General features: G+C 41.2%; 1 protein-coding gene across 22 annotated transcripts in view; it reads left to right on the forward strand.

Annotated features, from left to right (window-relative positions):
• THRB (thyroid hormone receptor beta) overlaps window positions 1–14908 on the forward strand; it is a 162622-nt gene that overhangs the window by 104099 nt on the left and 43615 nt on the right. For 17 of the 22 annotated variants that reach the window (XM_085538383.1, XM_085538384.1, XM_085538381.1 and 14 more), the window contains one exon: window positions 8056–8120. The exons of 3 other annotated variants lie outside the window; for them this stretch is intronic. In XM_085538383.1, coding sequence (XP_085394509.1) covers window positions 8114–8120 — 7 coding nt within the window. In that variant the 5' untranslated portion in view covers window positions 8056–8113. Of the gene's footprint in view, window positions 1–2086; window positions 4781–7662; window positions 7945–8055; window positions 8121–14908 lie in introns of those variants that run through there. 2 more of the 22 variants (XM_032442349.2, XM_015853982.3) reach the window with 2 other exon arrangements.

The raw sequence follows: 14908 nt of genomic DNA on the forward strand, positions 1-14908 counted from the left end.
TCCTTATGAGCAATTATGGATCAGCTTTTGCAACTCAGTTGCAGCTTCCACTGTACCACTTCATATTAAGAAGCTCCACGAGGAATATTTGGCACTAATGCTCCAAATACGTTCTTTTTTCCCTTGAAGTTTTGCACTTCACTGCCTGTCATACTAGGTCTTCTTCACCCCCACTGCAAACAACAGCAAAAGTGTGTGCAGGGTTTTAGTGCTGTGTGTAGTTCCTGTACGCCATATAAAGACATTCATGCAACTTCATTGCTGATACCCTCATCAGAGACACGGATCTCCTTCAAGAAGAGCTAAGCTGTAAGAGAGCTGGCTTGTGAGAGCACAGCATTGGTTATCAGGCCAGTGGCTAGAGAACTGCTGCCAGTTCTGTGCTCCTCGCATGCCCTCCTGTGTACACATGCAGTAGGCCAAAGTGATGTGAAGTAGTGAGATTGCTGACGTCTCTGCCAGGCTTGACGTAAAGCAAAGGGGACACTGCACTCACTGATCTGACACAGTCCTAAGCAGATTACACTCAGATTTCTTTGGGTGTATGCATCACAGGGAAAGGCCATGGCTCCACGTGTTGATCATCATTTACAAATGATGGAGAAACTGTGCACAGTTAGATGATGTTTCATTTCAACAAATACAGAGTGAGAGAAGCGTCGCATACACAGTTTTATGCTTGATGCTTAAGTGGGTTAAAGGTAATGCTGTACTATTCTCCTGTGTTGTTTTGATGATGCATTTTGACAAATCTCTTGTGAAACTGATTTTTTTTTGCTGTGACCTGACTGCTGGGGAGCTCCTTGCATTACTAACACCATTCTGCACCTTCCTTTTTTGTCAAGGCAAAAATAATTCCTGTATTTTCTGTTGTTTTATAAAAAAAAAGATGCATTTACCTAAATACAGTAAGACTTGAAGTTGTGTTGAAACCATAAAAACAATATTTACTTGCAGTACTGCATTTTGTAATCATAGAATTGTAGATCATCTTGGGCTGGAGGGGACCTCAAAAATATCTAATTCCAACCCCCTGCCATGGGCAGTGGTTGGCAGCCTCTAGATCAGATCAGGTTGCCCATGGCCTCATCCAGGCTGGCCTTGAACACTTCCAGGGACAACTCCATTTCCTGCAGGTAATGTTCAGCCCAATGGTTTTATCATTCAATCTGTTCTGCAAATGGTGTTCCAGACCTGGGGTCCCACCAGTGCTGGACTACAGAAGGAATGATTTTATCCATTGAATTAACGTTTTCATCCCACAGTTTTGCTCACTGAAGCCCAAGTGCTTTCAAAAACCTGCAAAACACCAAGGTTACAATTACAACTTATCAGGCTCATTGCTTGCATATAATAATTTTCTGGCTTTTATGCTGTAAAATAGCTGCTGAAGCCTGCCTAGCACTGAGCACATACCATATTATGTTCTGATCCTGACTGTTGCAGAGCTATTTGCGCTTTGCAATTTTTGGAGTGTTCAAGAAGCAAGTTAAAACAGGAAGTTCTGGGCTTGAACAGTAACAAATCTGAGCCACTGTGAGGTCTGTGTGAGGACAAAAGGATCACACAGAACTACTGAATGTTCATATCGGGAAACTTAGTAGTTCCTTGCCTTTTGATTAAGCATTTCAGCATTTTTTATGTCCTTGTGGGTTGAACTAATCTAGCAATAAAAAGCATGAGTCAGCCTGCTTTTAAGATTGTGCCTGCAAGCCAGTTCTGATGGGGGCTTTTCATTAAACATATCTCAAACTACATAAGTTTTTATTTTTCATGTGATGTGCAGTTGTTCAGTGTATTTTATACAGCTTGCTTATTATATATGTACCACGTTCTGTCATAGCCTAGTACAGTCTCCACTGAATATGTTTCACTAGAAATTCTCTGTATGAATATGCTCCAAAATAGTGCTTTTGCTTTCCTGCTAAATATTGAAAACATTTAAAGGTTCGGTTTGGTACAAACACAGCCTAGAGGCTACCTGGTCATTTCTCTGATGTGGCATTGCTAGTTTTTTCACTTCATGGCCATATCCCAAAGAAGGCTCTGATGTCCTTTGTCCTATCCTCAGGTCAGGTCAGGATGTTAAATCTACTGCCTTTGGCCATTACTCGTGTTATTACTAAGGTATTTGAGGTTTAGCAAGGGTTTCGTTCTCCCTTTACTGGCCAGTTTTCACACTGTTTTTCCCAAAAGTAAGGCCTGGTCTTGTGTCCATGTGATCGGCCTGATGCCCTCAGGTACTGTAGTGATGCTGCCTGCAAAAAATACTAAAGCTAGCTTCCAAAAAAATGGATGAATGTGACAGAAATTAGAAAGTTGCTTTTCTTTCTTCTTTCCCTCTCTTTTCTTTTTCTTCTTTTTTAACCTTTGGAGGAAATAAGCTTCAACTTAAACTTCCAGATTCAAGAGTCAGTGGAAGATGTTTTCAGAAAAAAGAAATGACTCTCCCTTAGAGAGTAGTGCTCATGTCCTCTGCACTATTTTCTCTCCCAGCAGTTGACACTGTTTATCATTCTGCTTACCATGTTCACAGTCCCTACTTCTTCTGCTGTCTCCCATTTCCTCGTTGTCTTCTAGCCATCAGATACACACCATGTTCTCCCACATACCGTCAGTACTGCCTCACACCTTCAAGGATCGTCTGCCCCTTCCATTTTTGTCAGTTCTCTTTCATTGCCCAGAGGCTTATGCTCCCTGTTGTCTCAATCTACACCCTTATTCCTCACCTTTTGGGAAGAGTCAGAAATACAGAGTGGTATGAATTCAGTAACAGGAGGCATCTGTGTGGATGTGCTATGTCACACCATGGTCTTCCCTTTTTAAAAGGTACACCAAGGGATGGTCCCAGTTAAGGGTTAGGAGTTGGGTGGCTTGTCAGTGCTTCTGAGAGACACAAAAACCCCCTTTTCCAGCTTTGGCTCTCACCTGTCTTGAAAAGAGATGAGCAGAAACAGTGCCAGTCTCCCTTTATTGCCTTGGCCAAATAGGAAGGACCACATGGAAAGAAGGTCTGAGGCTTACCAAGCAGCATATGGTCTGTGATGTGTACAGAATCCAGGATTCAATGCATAGTATTACTGTGCCTATGGCCTGATAGAGAGAAGCAAAGACAATCTTCATCTGAAGTGATAGTGTGAGGATGCAGTCCTTTTATGTGCTCATTGGTTAATGCAGTGAGTTTGTATGGAGGAGGTGGTGCTTGGTGAGAGTGGGAGGATGCTTAACCACAGTGATTAGTGTTAATTGGTTAATCACCTTTCATTGTGGGAGAAGAAAGTAAGTGTAGTAATTTGCAAAACGGCTTGACACCATTGCTGAATTGAAGACCGAAGCCTGAGAATTAATTCCAGGTATGACCTTTTCAGGCCAGAGAAGAAGATCCCAAAGACAGGTATTCTTTGATTTGGAGATTTGATTTGAGCAGGAGAACACTGCCTGGCCTGTGGCTCTGCTGTTTGGCCTCCAGGGTACATAGGTGCCTCATGAGGCAGCCTTTGGAGCTCCTCCTGCTTCTCGGAGCTCATGAGTCAGAGCCATGAGACCTTGGCCAGCTCCTTGTGAGCAGGCAAGTGCTCTGCACATAAAGGATAATCTAATGAACACTGATCTGATGGTAGCAAAGCTCCCACATAAAAGTTGTGTCACTTCTGGCAAGAGAAAAACTTCATCTGCAAAGTTTGCAAAGATTCACAGGTATTATTGGCCTGATGTGGTGACTCATCTGTCTCCTTCCCACTCGTGTCCCATCACAGACATTGAAAAAGAATATGATTTCCACCACTGCCTTCCATATCGATGCCTGTAAGAGGCGACTGCTGTAATTAACGTAGATGCAGCCTACTCCTGCTGCTGACATAGAGCAGCACGCCAGGCTGGGCCCTCAGAGGGTAGCCCAGGTTTTGGATACCAGAATGGAGGATTATTTTAATCATAAACAGTAGGCACAGAAAGGATCTGCGCTCTCCATTTCGAGCTGCGGGATGCGGGAAGACTGTGCCAAAGCCAGATGTGTTGGTGTAGCACTTTAAACAAAGGGCTGTCTTTTCCTACGGTAGTTTCGTAATTAGACTTTTTACACAAGTGGCAGCTTCCTCCATGCCAAATCCTGGTCCCGTGAGGGAAATGGCAGAGCTCCCAGCAGGGCTCAAATTCTTCTCTTTATACAGAATTCATTGAGGAATTTTATATTTCTCCTTTTTTCTCTCTCTCTCTTTTTTAAATAGATTGGCGCAAAACTAATAATTTTGGGATTAGTAGCTAATTATTTACAAGAGGGCCAGAATGAAACACTGAATTGTTTACTTCAAGAGTGCTTATGTGTCAGTGAGTCACCAAACCACAATTAAATTCTGGGAACCGGTTTATTGTTGAGGTTCCTGGGGTCCCATGACATGGGATGGGGAAGAGGCTGATTATAACTGGAGGGCTGAGCTAAATTTGTATCCCCTTTTCTCTTTTGATTGACAGGTTGTAGGGGATTATGAAGTTCCACGAGGTGTCAGTAGCAAAGAAAACTCTTGTTTTATTGCCTCTGGTGGTGCTGTTTGTAGATGGCAAATACCAAGCAGAGTATTTGCTTTTCCCCTAAGAGCTGAAGGAGATGCTGTATTTCTGAGACGAGCTCTGGTGGAGTCTTGAGTAGTTTCTGTGGAAGAAAAGACAAGGAGATAAAAACACATTACAGCATGTACGCCGGAGGACATTGTAGCAGTTTCTGCTGTAAAACTTTCCATAGGCTGTACTTTGCACTTGCTTTGCAGACACAGAGAACGTGAAGGTTTGTGGGTTTTTTATTTGTTTGTTGTTGTTGCTTGGTTTGTTTTTGGCTTGTTTGGGCTTTTTTGGTTTGTTTTTATTGTTGTTGTTTTCTGAATCACGAAGCAATGTTAAGTCTTGGAGCAGCAATTCATTTCGCTTGAAGATTTACCAGATCTGCCCAATTAATGTAATGAGGCACGAAGCGATGGAAGAGATAGGGAAAACGTTACAGAGGAGATAAGAGAGATGTTAATTCAGAGGGCTGGATTGAATGGGGGGGGGGGTGAGGGGAAGGGAATAATCACCATAATCACAATGATAATCAAGAAAAGCTGCCGAGGTTGAGCAGGGCGGGGTTGACGGACGCGGGTCGAGGTCTGAGCCCGCCGGCACCGAGGGGTCGCGGGCTGCTCCCGTGCGGCCGCCTGGGGGCACCACAGCACTGCGCCGCAAGGCCGGGCCGCTCCGGGGAGGCCGAGGGGGTGTGAGGAAGCCCCATGTCGGGCGGGACGAGGCTCTTCCCGGCACCCGGCCCGTGGAGGCTCCAGAGCACGGCCTTCCCCCGCGTCGAGGAGCGGGGAGGGAAAGTAGATGGTCGTTCCGCAGGGTGTGTGACGAGCGGCTGTAATGCCGCAGATGTCCGGGGCGCGGCGGAGCTGCCCGCAGGGTTTTCGGGCCGTGCAGTTGGGGCTGATGAGCTGAGGTGAAACCGGAGGGCTGCGTCCCAGATACATTAATTATGTGATACATGCGATCCCCGTCGTTCACCTGCTTTCTAATTCTGGTTTCGTAGCCTGTGCCGAAATAGAGCAGATGCACTCGATGTCCTTTCACAGCCAGCTGTTGGTGGAACACTATTTCAGGGACAAGGAAGGGAAATGCTCCTGATGTGAAGGGAGCTGAGAAGAAACATGGTGGCACTGATAAGAGAGAAATAAAGACCAAAGTGCAGAGTGTTTAAGTATTGATCAGGACAAGCAAAGAAGGATTTTATTTCCCATATAAAATGTCACTTCTATGCCAACACGAAGTGATGCAACTCAGAGGGACCTAGATAGGCTCGAGAAGTGGGCCCAGAAGAACATGCTGAGATTCAGCAGATCCAAGTGCAAGGTCTCACAGCTGGGTTGCAGTGACTCCTCATTGTCAATGCAAGCTGAGGGATGAAAGGCTTGAGCACAGCCATGCTGAAAAGACTTTGATATACTGATGGATGGCAAGCTGGACGTGAGCCACCAATGCATCCTTGCAGCCCATGAAGCCGGCTGTATGCTGGGCTGTATCAAAGGAAGCATGATCAGCAGGTCGAGGGAAGTGATCCTGCCCTTCTGCTCTGCACTGGTGAGACCTCACCTGGAGCACTGTGTCTGGATGTGGAGCCCTTAGTACAGGAGAGATGTGGACCTGTTGGAGTGTGTCCAGAGGTGGACCACAGAAATGATACTCCCCTGCAAGGAGGAAAGGCTGAGGGAACTGGGGCTGTTAGGCCTGGAGAACAGAAGGCTCTGGGGAGACTGGAGAGCAACCTCTCCACATATAATGGGAGGCTGTAAGAAAGAAGGGAACAGACTCTTTATCAGGGTCTGTTGTGGTAGGACAAAGGGAAATGGTTTTAAACTAGAATAGGAGAGATTCAGATTGGTCATAAGGAAGAAGTTTTTTACACTAAGGGTAGTGAAGCACTGGAACAGATTGCCCTGAGAGGTGGTGGATGCCCTGCCCCTGGAGACATTCAAGGTCAGGAAGGACAGGGCTCTGAGCACACTGATCTAACTGTAGGTGTCCCTGTTCATTGCAGCAAGATGACATTTAAAGGTCCTTTCCAATTCAAACAATTTTACCATTCTAAATATTAAAAACATTGCTTCCAGATAACAAATCCAGATCCTTACTGCTGCAGTTCTCTGAGGGCTGCTCCAAAAGTAATGTCATTTTGTTCCATTGGCCCATGATGTCAGGGTCATGTGGTGGTGGTGGTGGTATGGCAGTAGAGGTTGAATCCTCCCACCAGAATTCTGTTACAGGTTGTTGCTGTGTGGCAGATGGCAGCAGAGGGGCAGACTGACACAAAGGTGTCTGACTTGGGAGTGCAGTGAAGCAGAGGTGCGGAACTGAATTCTTCCATGTGAAAAAAGAAATGGTACTGATTGATACTCGTTGACACTTGCTGAGACCAAACAGTGGATGCAAACACAACGAGATGGTGGATAGTGCGTTTCAGTTGCGATACACAAGCCATGTGTAACGTGTCGTTCACACAGCTGACACACCACGAAATGAAGAACATCTCAATCAGCTCATCTGTGTGAGTTGGCTGATGGTGGTGACTGTGTTGAAGAACAGTTGTTTGTAGCTGAGAATCTGCTATATCAAATAGTGTTATTGTGCTCTTTGTTGTAGTTTCCATGGAAATAAATGGGAAGTGTTACTTTTGGATTGACCTACATAATACCCTAAGAGGGTTCTCAGAATGGCACCACTGCATTGAACAATGATGGTTTATGTATCAATAGGGAAAAGTATAGAATCATCATGGAATCACAAGGTTGGAAAGAACCTACAAGATCATCTAGTCCAACTGTCGTCCCATAACCATTATTCCTACTAAGGAGACATTTCTCATTTCTGGTCATGAGTAAATAAGACACCTCTGAGGACAATCTGGATTCGTACATTGTCACCAAAGAGCAGCTATGAGGGCAGTGCTTAGGCATATTGTTGGCATGTTTCATTCAGAAACACTGATTCTCTGCAGTGCTAACTTGTTTAAACATCATTTGAAAATTCCTGTTAGAACATCAGGAGTACACACATAAGCTACCATTCTACCTAATGAGTAAAATGACTGATGTGTATCTCAAGACTTTGTAAAAGTTAAAGGGTTTCTGTGTTTCAGACGACTTGAGGAAGAATCAGTGTAACTGTCAGCAGAGAATTTGTAATTCCTTTGAATGCTACGTTGTTACTAAACATGAAAATAATCCACATGTATCATCAGGAATGCAATATTTTTTCTTACGGTTTCTGAAGTTACATATTAATCCTGAATAACTCCTACAAAAAGTCAGGGGAAAGTGATCCACAAAGGAGCAGAAGCATTTTTTTCTGCTGCTGTCAGCATTCTGACCTTGCTTCTGAAGCGAAGTTGCCCACAGCTCTTCCAGTCTGCTGGGCTCTGGCACGGTATTCAAGATCCAAAATATTCCATTCTGTTTAAATACTGACTGTGTTCTGCTGGTTTGTGTTTATGGATGTATTACATGTGGGATTTTTTTTTTTCTTTTTTCTTATCAGGTGGCAGTGGTGACAGAAGAAGAACAAGAATGATTACATATCTGTAACTCTCAGCAGTATGTCAGGTAACCATAATCCATAAGAGCATATATACAGTATTTCCCTCTTTGCTGGAGTTGTTATTATTCAATATTTACTACAAAATTGTGCTTCACGAGTTATGAATGCATTGCTGGGAATGCTGAGAATTTAAGGTTTATCCTCTGTTCACAGCATAGAGTTCTAGGACACGCAGTAATCATCCCCAACATCTTTTCCTCAAGACTCTTATCCTCCTCTGTTTTCCTTCATCCACCAAGTTTTGTTTTGTTGTAAACAAACACCGGAACTTCAACTCTCCTGCTAAAACTGCTAGTACAGTGGCCATGTCTGCTGAGTATATTGGCTTAAGTTATTTTGTAACAGGAATGTATCTTCTGACGTTCAAAGTGAGAAGATCCAATTGGTTTTAGGCAGATTGCCAAGTACTCTTTAGGTAATGATTGACCAAGGGTGCAGGTGGGCAAAAGATCCAAATTGAAATAACCATTAACCATTTTAAGTCCTCTTCACCTTCTTGGCCCTGTCAGTTGTGAAGCATTTGAAGGCTATACATGACTCATGTTTAAAATAAATGATGTATTCTAATCCAGGAATGGTGTGTCTGCAAAGATGCCGTTATTACATGGAGGTCATACAGAGGAGTTAAAACTTTCAGGCTGTTTTATTATTTGCGTAAGAAAAGAGAATGTTCTGCTGATACTGTTTGTCAATGACATTAATCTCTTGAAATATGCATAACTGGGACCTCTAAAGCCTCTCTGTAAAATGTACTGTGTATTACATAGAGAAACTCATCACAAACAAGGCCAAATTCCTATTCAAGGAATAGCTTATTTTTACTGGCTGAGCAGATGGAATAATCTCTCCATTGCTCTCCTTTTGTACTGACCAGAAAATGGTAACAGCTTTTATTCAGCAACTGAGTTGGTCTTTTGAGTTTTGGGTCGTAGATATGAGAAGCAGAGTAAAATTTATGGTGAAAACAAAATATCATTTAAATGGATGTTTTTGTAGTAAAATGAATAATTTGAAAACATGCAGAGATGATATTTGACTTCTGGTTTTATGGAGTCTTTGCTGATGTTTCAACCAGAATTTAGGCATGGATGAATATAAGTTGGAAGCAGATGGAGCTGAGGCTTTTGGTGGAGTAGTTACCTGAGCTGTGATAGGTGTGCCAAGCTCCGGGTAACATCACACTGTGTGAGGGTTGGAGGGAATTGGTATCCTTGCTGTCAGAGCAATTTCATCTAACAAATACCTATTTCAGGAACAATGTGAAGCACTGACATGTAACTCAGTCTCATCAATTCTGTCACGTACTCTCTTCTGTCCCCTGTTATGTTTTTTTGACCTTTTACTACAGGGCTTAATTTTGCCGTGCCTTTAGAGGGAGTGATTAGCATCTAATGCTTTGTGTTGGCAATGGAAAAGCAGTGTACCTTCTTTATCTTCTCCTTAGTGGTTTGGGGTGTGTCTTCCTTTGGGGTGGGGCTTTGCAGCATATTCCTGCTGGCAGACCAAGTCCGTCCTCTGGACTTCGCCATTGCAGGGCAGGTCTGTTAAGCTCATGGAAGAAACTCAGAGAGTAATGGAAGGGCCTGCATTTCATTAGAAGGAAGTGAGTAGCACCAATATGCGTAAAGAAAATAATCATGGTTTGGAAAAAAATAAAGATTAATTGTAGAAGATGGCAATTGGTACAGCTGTAGATGTCCGGCACTTTTCATTATGAGCAGTTTATATTTCCTGTTTCTGATTATACGAATGAAATTTCCTACATGAGAATGAATGTGAAAAGAAACATAGTTGAAATTTTAAAAAAAAGCTTTCAAACTATAAAATCTGCATAAATACCACCCTCCAAAGCCAGTCCTTCTCTAATGGATGGAAAAGAAAGCTCAGATTTTGTTACTGCAATATGAGAGAAAAATCACATCCGAAACAAAACCAGTTGCATAAAATAATGGGCTGTATTATTCAGATTTTTGACAGATGATTGCTCTGCCCATGTCATATTTCTTATTGCAGTAAGGATTTTTCTCTTGTAGGCACTGCCCCAAAGCCTCCAGTTTCTTGTGCAATCTGCTGAACTTCTTAGGGCAGAAGATTGTGTAATTTGGCCCTTGCTAATAAAGCTGAGCTTTGCTCCTTTTCGCAGTTGCCACAGGAAAAATATTCTGCATATTTTGACTTTAAAAGTATTTATTGGTCTGATTGTTTTCTGGCACACGTCTGTATTTGTATGTGCAGAGGGCTTTAAGTAAGGAGACAGTTAGGTTTCCAAAATTGTTTTGGGAATTTAAGTTGCAGATAACGTAGAAGGATTTCAGAAGAAAGAAGCTGTTGCTTAACAGTGAATGAAAAAAAAAAAAAAAAAAAAAAAAAGTGGAAAAAATGTACCAGATGCTTTTTTTTCATGCAAAAATAAACTAAAAAATAAATACTCAGTTAACGAAGTCTGAACTACATTTGCTTTTTCTCAGAATGCAATCAAATTAGAGTTCGCACAAACGCAGATGGAGTTAATGAGCACTTAATGTTGTGTACTTGATGACATCAGAAGTGACAAGTGAAAAGCAGGACCGGAGGGCTTTGTAAACACTGTGCTTCTCAGTGCACTTCTGCAGCTATGCCAGCTCTGAGGGCTAGAAGTTGCCCAAGCAGTTTTATGTGTACGTGACTGCGATGATGGCCAAACACTGAGATAAAAGGATTATTCTGAGGAGGGGGAAGAGCTGGACATAACGTACATCTTGCAGTTGAGTACTAAATCAGAGACATTCTGTTCTCATAAACTGAAGCTTGGTAATCCCTAAAATAAGCTGTTTTCTGACAAGTGGTCACATACATAAGTGTAACAAAGCAAATTCTGGGAGTATAGTTTCCCTATTTTGTAACAGTTTCTTTTTTTAATATTAATAGTCTGTTCTGATGAATGCTGTAGCAAATGTGATGCTTTTGAAGACCAGCAGTAATGTGTTTTGAGAACTAAAAGACTTAAGTGTGTTGGGTTTTTTTAATGGAAGTAACTGTGAAATGCCTGTGCGGTGGTAGCACTCCCAGAGTTCATCAGCAGCTTTACAGATGACATGAGCAATTACTGTTCATGGAGTAATACCTGGGGGAAGAAAAAAGCCATAAGTATTTAAATATCAGTCTTAATTCAGAGAGAACTACTGTTCTTTCTTCCATTCATTTGCACAATGGAATAGGACATTTTTGAATCTGGAAAATAGTATTTTTGCTTTGGTATTATACAGTAGTTTCAAATAAATGTACAGTACGGTTCATAACAAAGTTCCTGCTATCCAAACACTCCAGTGAAGCTTCTGCCTGTAGTGTTATTATTTACTCACAGTCTCTGAAGGCAGCTTTGTCTCATCTCTCCCAAGATTCTGAGCCCTAAGACAGAACTGCCCCTTACTGGAGTGCGAACTGAAGAAGGAATTCAAGAACAGGGTCTAAAACTCAGAAAGCACTATTTGTAGAATTCTGTAAATCTTTTTCCCTTTCATTGTAGATGAAAATTATAATGAGCAGAGTAGTGGTTTTCATGAAGTCTGCAGTACTTATTTCAGTAGCTTCACCAAGGCCAGAATTTTCCTCTGATTTTGCTCGGAGTGTGATTTGTGTTCTTTAATAGACCCAAACACTGTGCTTCTACTCTCAAATATTCACAGCGTTCTGTTTGGTAATGGCTGTAAAGTTAGATCAAGATAGGAGTTATAATAAAATTAAGTTCTTACATTAGGGAATATAATTTAAATGTCAAAAATTAATGTTTTCAATAAGCAGGATGTAATATGCAACGTTTCTTCTAACAGGTTGCTCATTTAAAGAAGAAAATTAGCCAGCCCTTATGCAGACAAATCTATTTGAAGAGCAGTACCTATGAAGGTGCTGTATGTAGTTTCCAAGAACTGGGAAAAATAATAGAGTAGGAAATGTATCATGTTTTCCTCATGAATCTTTTCACAGCAATGCTAATTACCCTGTAAACTTGCTGTTAATTTGGAAGGACAGCAGTTTATTGAGTAACCTCAGCTGTGAAATTATTTCTTCTGAACTTCCATAATGATTTTCCTAGGATAATATAATTTAAGATATGTCTGACACTTCCACTGGACCACGATAAAATCCAACTGTACTATTTCTTTTAAGTAATGGACTTTCTAGAAGGACAGCAAATATTTTAATATAAGGTTTTGTTAAACTGGGATTCAGCAGCTTTGTAATGAGCATTTGGGGATTTGCAAAAGGTTAACAAGATTTATATTGTGGGATGTTTTTGCATGAAGCTATGAATCATTCCATGACGGCTCTTATTACTTAGAAACGTATTTTTGAATATGCAGTTAAATATATCACACTTAGAAAGTTCTGGGTTACAGACATTCTGGCTTAATTTTAACTTCTACATTTTCAACTTTAATATTTTACATGCTTTAAAAAAGTTTTGAAAGCAAGTCGTCTGCCTGTGTGACATTTTGTAGTGTTTTGATGTTCATTCAATTCCCTAATAATGTGTAATAATGTGTTAGGGTTTTCATTCTCATCACGAGGGCATAAAGATGGCTCCCTTAAGGAGTGTTTTTTCTTCATGTAAATGTGTAGATCTTACCTCTGCGTGTTTCTAAAGATATTTAAGTTTGTTACTTACAACTCATGGATACCTGCTGTATTTTCTGGAAAAGCTGCATGCATTTTTTAAAGCATTCAGGTCTGGTTAAATTTCACAATGAACAGAGAAAGCAAACATGCATTTATTTTAGCTTTGCAACATCTGCTAGCCATTTTCTTAAGTATGCTTCATTGTGTTAGCCCTGATACTTTTCCCTTTTCTATTTTTTACATAATCCACAAGTATACTTAGCCCATTTCTATAGTAATTGTATTTTAACCAGAGAAGGTTCTTTTTGTTAACACATCTCTCTGAATGTATTTCTGATGGCAGCAGACTGAAATTTTGATTATCATTCCTAGACTGTGTAATGCTGTATGTTATATTGCTGCCATCAGTTAAAGGGGGTGAACGGTGTTGTCAATATATAACATACGTGTTGATTTTGCGGGAAGCAGCCTACTAAAGTAGTTAATAAAAATAATAATAATAATAATAATAATAATAATTTTCTTTTTTCTAACCCTTCTCCACTAACCTATAAAATAAAATACTTGTTTGCTGTGCTTGCTACTGGAGCAGCAGCCTGCCACTTTTTGTTCTTCATTAGGCTGACCACAGGCTGCTCTTCATTTCTTCTGTCTGCGCCAGAAGAGTGAGCTCACGCTCTGTGCCCTATGTAGTCTGATATGTAGAGAGGAGCATATTTGTTTTTATGCCAAGTGTAAAGCTGCTTGTGAGCTATGGGGAGCTACTATCCAATCAGGTATTTACCAGTTATTTCCACTTTAAATAACAACAACAAAAGAACAAAAACAAACAAACAAAACTCAGAAATCACCAACAGCCTTTTACATTCCCTAAATGCGTTTCTGATGTTCTTTAAAATGGATTTGCTACAGCATTTTACATAATCTAAGATGAATGTTTAAAGTCAGATTTCTGCTTTATTGTGTATGTAATCACTTGTCTGAAAATAATTTCTTTTAGGCTTTTACCAAACTTGAGTTTGTTTCAGGTTTTAAAGAACTCCCATCCCACTTTGTTTTTCTTTCTGAGGATGTCTTTCTTTGCATTATTTGGGAAACTTATATTAGTTTGTGTTGGTTTGTTTTTTTTGTCTTTCTAAAACATGTGCTTGTCAAGACTGCTGGTTTTAGTACCCTTCTTTTTAACTGAATATTGCCCATATGATTGTCCTTAAACAGGAGGTCCTATTTCAAGATACTAAGTTTCCTTAAGTATTCCAGAAGTAAAATAACTTCAACTATTTCCTCACAGTGGGAAAAAAAGAGCTTCAATCAGGCACATGTTTCCCCAGTATTTGCTGTTATTGAACAGTGCTCATTCATCAGTGTACAGGGATTGAAGATCCAGGGTGGGACAGAGGAGATATCATGTGAATGGATTTGAGGGTTTGTGGCCAAAGCAGCTCTGAGTATATCAGGATTTTCCAACAGTGTGGGGGGTGAGTTGAAGGGCAATTTGGTTTCCCAAATGGTTCCATTGCAATTATACATTTAAAAAGGAATATTTTATGCTATTTTATCCTTAATCTGTAAATGGTATTTTCCTTTCTCAGGCAATAAATAATTAGTAGATTTCCAGGCAATTGCGAGAATTACTGAAAACAATTACGCAGTGTAATATGAAGAAGGTAATAATCAACAACATGCCCATATTCACACAATCAGTGGTCTTCAAAATGAGTCCTGGAGAAACAGATCACTGTTTTGACAACAAATTGATTCTGGTTCAAAACAGAGGGGTGGTTCTGTATGTAAGAGATGGACACTGGAACACCTCCTTGGCAGAGATGTGAGTGGATGAAATATACATGGGGGAGACTTTACTAGGAGAGTGGTTAGGTAACCTAGTGGTAACTAGGTTAGTTACTTCTTTACTAGGAGAGTGGTTAGGCCCTGGAACAGGCTGCCCAAGGAGGTTGTGGATGCCCCGTCCTTGGAGGTGTTCAAGACCAGGTTGGACGGGGCCCTGGGCAACCTGATCTAGTAAATGTGTATGTTTGGTGGCCCTGCCAGGCAGGGGGGTTGGAACTACATGATCCTTGAGGTCCCTTCCAACCCGGGTCATTCTGTGATTCTGTGGTTCTGTGAGACTGGGCTAGAATTCAGAGAGAGATCCCTCGGGTGCTACTGTGTGTAGATAGGCTGCAGGGCCTCAGGC

Source organism: Coturnix japonica, chromosome 2 (assembly GCF_054131305.1).
Source record: "Coturnix japonica strain WE chromosome 2, WE-NBRP24, whole genome shotgun sequence".
Lineage (NCBI taxonomy): Eukaryota > Metazoa > Chordata > Aves > Galliformes > Phasianidae > Coturnix > Coturnix japonica.